General features: G+C 36.0%; 1 protein-coding gene across 1 annotated transcript in view; it reads right to left on the reverse strand.

The window, feature by feature from the left end:
• FBXO38 (F-box protein 38) overlaps positions 1 to 5,537 on the reverse strand; it is a 55,110-nt gene that overhangs the window by 35,447 nt on the left and 14,126 nt on the right. The window contains 2 exon segments of the mRNA XM_012809245.2: positions 2,485 to 2,654; positions 2,868 to 3,031. Coding sequence (XP_012664699.1) covers positions 2,485 to 2,654; positions 2,868 to 3,031 — 334 coding nt within the window.

A 5,537-nucleotide genomic window follows, 5' to 3' on the forward strand; every position in this document is an offset into this window, starting at 1 on the left:
CAAAAAAAAAAAAAAAAATCTATCCAGTACAGTGTATTTAAAACAGGCTTATAAGGAACAATTTATGCAAACCATAAATAGCCCATTCCATAAATTTTTTAGAAAAGGCACATGGGAAGATGGAATTTAAAAAGTATTTCTACATTTTACACACACAATTCTTTCTCATAATCTTAACACTCTTCCAGGATACATTTGCCCAGAAGATACAAAGTGAAAATAGGTTACAGAAAGCAAAATTGTGAAGACAAACATAAATATACAAATTTATGCCTGGACTACTACTCCCCACTCCTTGGAAGTAGAAAAACTAAATTTCTCAGCACAAAGTCAGACTAGCTGGGTGTCAGTATCGTGGTTTCTAGAAGATATCTAAAAATAGAGCTTAAAAAGCTGTCTCTCCAAGCATATGAATCAGAAAGATCTGTAAATGTGTGGTAGAAACCAGCCAGAATAGTTCTGGGAAAGTGAGAAACCTGATGTTTATTTATTTCAAAGTGATAAAGGTATTTTACAACTCTAATCCCTGAGTGGCGCAGTAGTAGGAATCATATACATAGAGGACAAAGTCTAGAGTAAGAACAGTGGTACAGAATAAAGGGGAAAAATTCAGGAGAATGGAAGAGAGACTGACAATTTGTAAATTCTAAATGGAAAGAAACAGTTTGAGAAACTTGCTCAAGAGTCTAAACACTAAAGGCTAGAGAAAAGCTGAGAAAGGGACATAAGCTTATGAGAGAAGTCCAAGGATCCAGGCTGATGGCATTTAACAAACAGTAGCTGGTAAAATCAGTTTTTTAATACAGCCTTTAAACTTGAGACAGTAGAAGCCCTCCTAGCAGAAGTAACTAGAGAAAGCTAAATTGGAGTACTTGAGGGGCCCGTTCTTTACTAAATTCTGTGAAATATCCCTACTGTAACCTCCAAGGATGACTACTCAACCTAATCCTCTCAAAACAGCATAGTTAAATTCAGCTTGAACTATTCACACACGTTATATGGCAACACTTGGGAAGTAAAACTGGGGATGACACCAAAGGAAGAAAAGCAGAAGTAAGGAAGAGATTGATATGCAAAATGAAGAATTTACAAAAGTAAGATCAGCTTCTACCATGAATGTGATTGTATTAATTATTACTGATTAGGAAAACTAAAGGTAGCAAGAACGAGACAGATCCAAAAAAGACAGTATACCCTATGCTCAATCTACCTTTTGCTCTAAATCCACTTTATAAACAAAGGACACAATCACCCATTCCTTCATGTTCACTGATCATTATACACACTTGTGTTACCATCATACAGTGAGTATTAAACTGCTGAATAAATCACATGAATTAATACATTTCAATAAAACACACCAAACATTCATATTTGCAATGAACTATGATAGGGATTGTGGAAAATATAAAAACCTTTGACTTTATGAACTTATATTACAAATCTCAGGTATTTCAGAATCCCATTATTATTTAAAAATGTAGTTTCAAATCAGATATTCAAGTTCTTAATTAGAATCATTCTCTTATCTTCTAATTTTATAGACATAGGGTCTTGCTATATTGCCCAGGTTGTTCTCAAACTCCTGACCACAAGCAGTCCTCCTGCCTCAGCCTCCCAAAGTAAGGAGATTATAGACATGAGCACTGCACTGTCCAACTCCCTGATTATACAAATGAAAGGCTGCCAGAGACTTTTACTCTTCTTACTAATTGTGTTTCTTATTTAGGAACTACTTATTGCTGCTGTGCTACATTCCCTTCACAACCTGACCCAGTTTCAGAAATTTCCAGTTCTTCAAACCATCTCCAATACCTGGAATAAAGTTTGGAATGTAGATATACTCACTATGTATATGTTGAATAAAATATTAAATAAATATTAAATGTCAGAATGCATTAACAGGGGTCCTCCAAAATTCCTTTAAGAAGTCTAAGTCAAACATAACAAATTGAATTTGAAAAAAATATCTGCTCTGATTATTTAGGTTGAAATTATTAATATATAATTTAAAACAATTTTTTTTTTGAGACAGTCTCACTACATCGCCCTTGGCAGAGTGCCATGGCATCACAGCTCACAGCAACCTCAAACTCTTGTGTTTAAGCAATTCTCTTGCCTCAGCCTCCCAATTACCTGAGACTACAGGCGCCTGCCACAACATCCAGCTATTTTTTTATTGTTGTTGTTGTCATTGTTGTTTAGCAGGCCCTGGCTGGGTCCAAACCCACCAGCCCCCATGCATATGGCTGGCGCTTTAACCACTGAGCTATGGGTACAAAGCCTAAAACAAATTTTAAATGGAGAACTCACATATGAAACAGTATTTTTCCCCCATGGACCTTTCATGGGAAATCAAGAGTTTTTGTACAACTCTCACAAGCATTTCTTTTGTCATTTTCAATCAACAAAGCCATCTCCAAAATTCTCATTATTTTGAGAATAAATATTCAGTTATATAGTATTTCAAGGACTTATATGTACTTACCAACTAAGTGTAAAGTTTGAATTTTGGCTCCTATAGGAATTTTCAGTTTATTTTCAGGAGGAATTGGAAACGCTCCATTACGATTACGAAATTTCCCCAAAATGTGAACATGTGGCATGTAAGTCCAAATGGATTCTACCAACTCCAAATGCGAAGTTTCCACACCCTAGAAAAGAATGCCAAAGCAAGCATAAGACAGGTCTTAAATTTAGCATCTAAAGCTTCTATTTCTGTATCATAAGATGCTAAGTATATAATGGAACTTAAAACACAAGTTTGTTATGGATGAAACTTGCATGTGAGTAAACATGTTCTATCATTCTTTGGCCTATTATTTCATTGAGAGTTAATGCCAAAATATCCAACCAGGTGCACTCACCACTAAGTTCGGGCATGCCTGCAAAGCTTCTAGGACTCCTGGGATGCTAAACGCCTCATGGCCCCTTACTCTTCGCCTTTCAAGGTATCGAGGGTGAAGGCCATATAACTGTTCGACATCTGGCATCTTCTTCAATAGTGTTAGAAAACTGGAATCTGTGAAGCCTGAGAAGTTCAAAAGTATTTAGAGCCAAATCTTCCCTTTATTAACATTTATTATGCACTTAGAATTTTTATCAAAAGTTAAAAAATAATTTCCTTTTTATGTTTATAAGGCTGACACTACAGCTGAACAAATGGTTACAACAGAAAGTGTAACCTTTTAGTAATAGAGAAAATGTGTCAGAAACTCCACTTACTCTGGAGTTAATATGTTATAACAGAGGCTTTTAATTTATTATTGACTTTTGTGTTGCTGCTTTTAAGAAACAGAAATCTTCAGCAAAAAACACTTTTAATCCAGATGACTCGGACTTGCTTGATTGGTGAATAGAGAAGGAGCACTCTCCTGATCACTACCACCCTCCTCCTCCCCCAAAAGTGTTCTTTGGTCTATAAAACCTCCAGAGCTCTGTAGAACATATAACTAAAAAAATAAATAAAATATAATTCTCATCTTCAGGAAGCTCAGAGTTCCAACCTAATTCCCATCTCAAACTAGGTCCTATTATTCTATCCATTTTCTAATAATTATCTGTCCTGGTATTTATCAGTCACTGGCCATTTTCGACAACTTATTCTTTTGAAAAAGACAGACACAAGTTAGGTAAGAGAACAAGAGGGATCTGAACTAAGAGGATGCTGAATTGACAAGAAGCTATCTTTCTGGGAGGCCAGCTAAGCTACATAGTAGGAATCAATAAGATGGAAACACAGAGAAGCAGGTGACTTCTGCAGCAGGAGCTGCTGGCTAAATAAGCAGAGACAGGTCTCATACAGATCATCTGTAATCTATCACAGAGGCTTTCTATTTTTAATGGAAGCTGCCAGAAGGCCAACTGATCACTAATGACAAATTAAAATATTTATTATCCAGAATAAAAATAAAGCCTCAAATGACTAAGTCTTAAGGTTTCTGAAGTTGTCTTATTCATATAGAACTGGTCTAGATAAGTTATCTTAAGAATCACAAAAGTGTAAACACAATAACTAAGAAAAGGACACGAAGGCTATGCTAACCAGTTTGATGAAAATATTTCAAATTGTATATGAAAACACCACACTGTACCCCAGAATTGCATTAATGTACCTAGTTATCATTTAACAAAAAAAAAAAAAAGGAAAAAAAATACAAAAAAAAAATCACAAAAGTGAAGAGTATGAAGGAATCTCAGAGATTCATTCCTTGGTCTTTGTAATTGTAATATAGTTCTTATTACTTTCTTGTATAGTGACCTTTACTGACTGAGCCATTCAATGTATTAACTTTCTTACATGTTTTCTCATTTACACTCACAACCCAAATCAAAAAGGTTATCACACCATTTACACCTGTAAAAAATGAAGTTAAAAGAGTTGAAGGGCTACCAAGTGGTAGTGCTGAAATTCAAATCCAAGTCTGACCACTGTTAACATCTATATTCTTGTCATATGTTACATGCTGCCTATCAGCAAAGAAATGGGGAAAGTTGTAATTTATTTAGAGATTATGTGATCAACCCATAGAGATCACATATGTAAACCATAAAGTACTTTTATATGAAGGATCAGGGTTTAAACTCCAGAGGATAGGCCAGGGTGGCATCAGTGAATAAGGTTAATGTGATTTTATCCTAGGCTAAAGATTATTTGTTTTGACTCTATTGTATCTACTGCAAAGATGGGAGTCCTTGGGATCACTGGGATTTATCACAGCTTGAAAGCCAACAACATTGAAATTCTTCTTTAATTTGATTAAGGGGTAGAGAGCTTAACGCTGAGATTGCATCAAATGGGAGCTCTGCTATCCATTTCCTTTATATAGTCTGTTAATATCATCTTGAGAATTCCTACTGGCCTAAGCAGTACAAAAGTAAATCTAATATATGGAATAAGAACCATTTTCACACTGCCCTAATTTTTTTCTTCTCTGTATAAATGATTATTCTCTGAGGAAGATAAATCTTTCCTCCCAGAATGGCTTCTTTTAGGCATCTGATGACAATGGTGGTTTGCTTTCCACAAAGCTAAGTTCTAGTCTCAGATCTCTGCAATGTTATTCACAAGAAAGTATATACTGATAATGACTCTGGCCAACTGACAGAGTTACCAGGTGACTGATGACCTTTGAAAGGATGTAGCACTACAAACTACAATAGTCCAGTGTTCCAGAGGTTGTCTCCTCTGTTTCACAGAACAGAACAAGATAATTATCTCCATAGGTCTTTACTTCTTTGTTTTTTTTGAGACATAGTCTCATTATGTCGCCCTCAGTAGAGTGTCATGGTGTCACAGCTCACAGTAACTTCAAACTCTTGGGCTTAAGTGATTTTCTTGCCTCAGCCTCCCGAGTAGCTAGAACTACAGGGGCCCACCACAATGCTTGGCTATTTTTTGGTTGCAATTGTCATTGCTGTTTAGCAGCCTGTGCTGGGCTCAAACCCGCCGGCTTTGGTGTATGTGGCTGGCATCCTACTCACTGAGCTATGGGCACCGAGCCAGGGCTTTACTTCTATTAAGGCTTTTTTTTTTT

Source organism: Otolemur garnettii, unplaced genomic scaffold, assembly GCF_000181295.1.
Source record: "Otolemur garnettii isolate 467f Iridium unplaced genomic scaffold, OtoGar3 scaffold00003, whole genome shotgun sequence".
NCBI classification, from domain to species: Eukaryota; Metazoa; Chordata; class Mammalia; order Primates; family Galagidae; genus Otolemur; species Otolemur garnettii.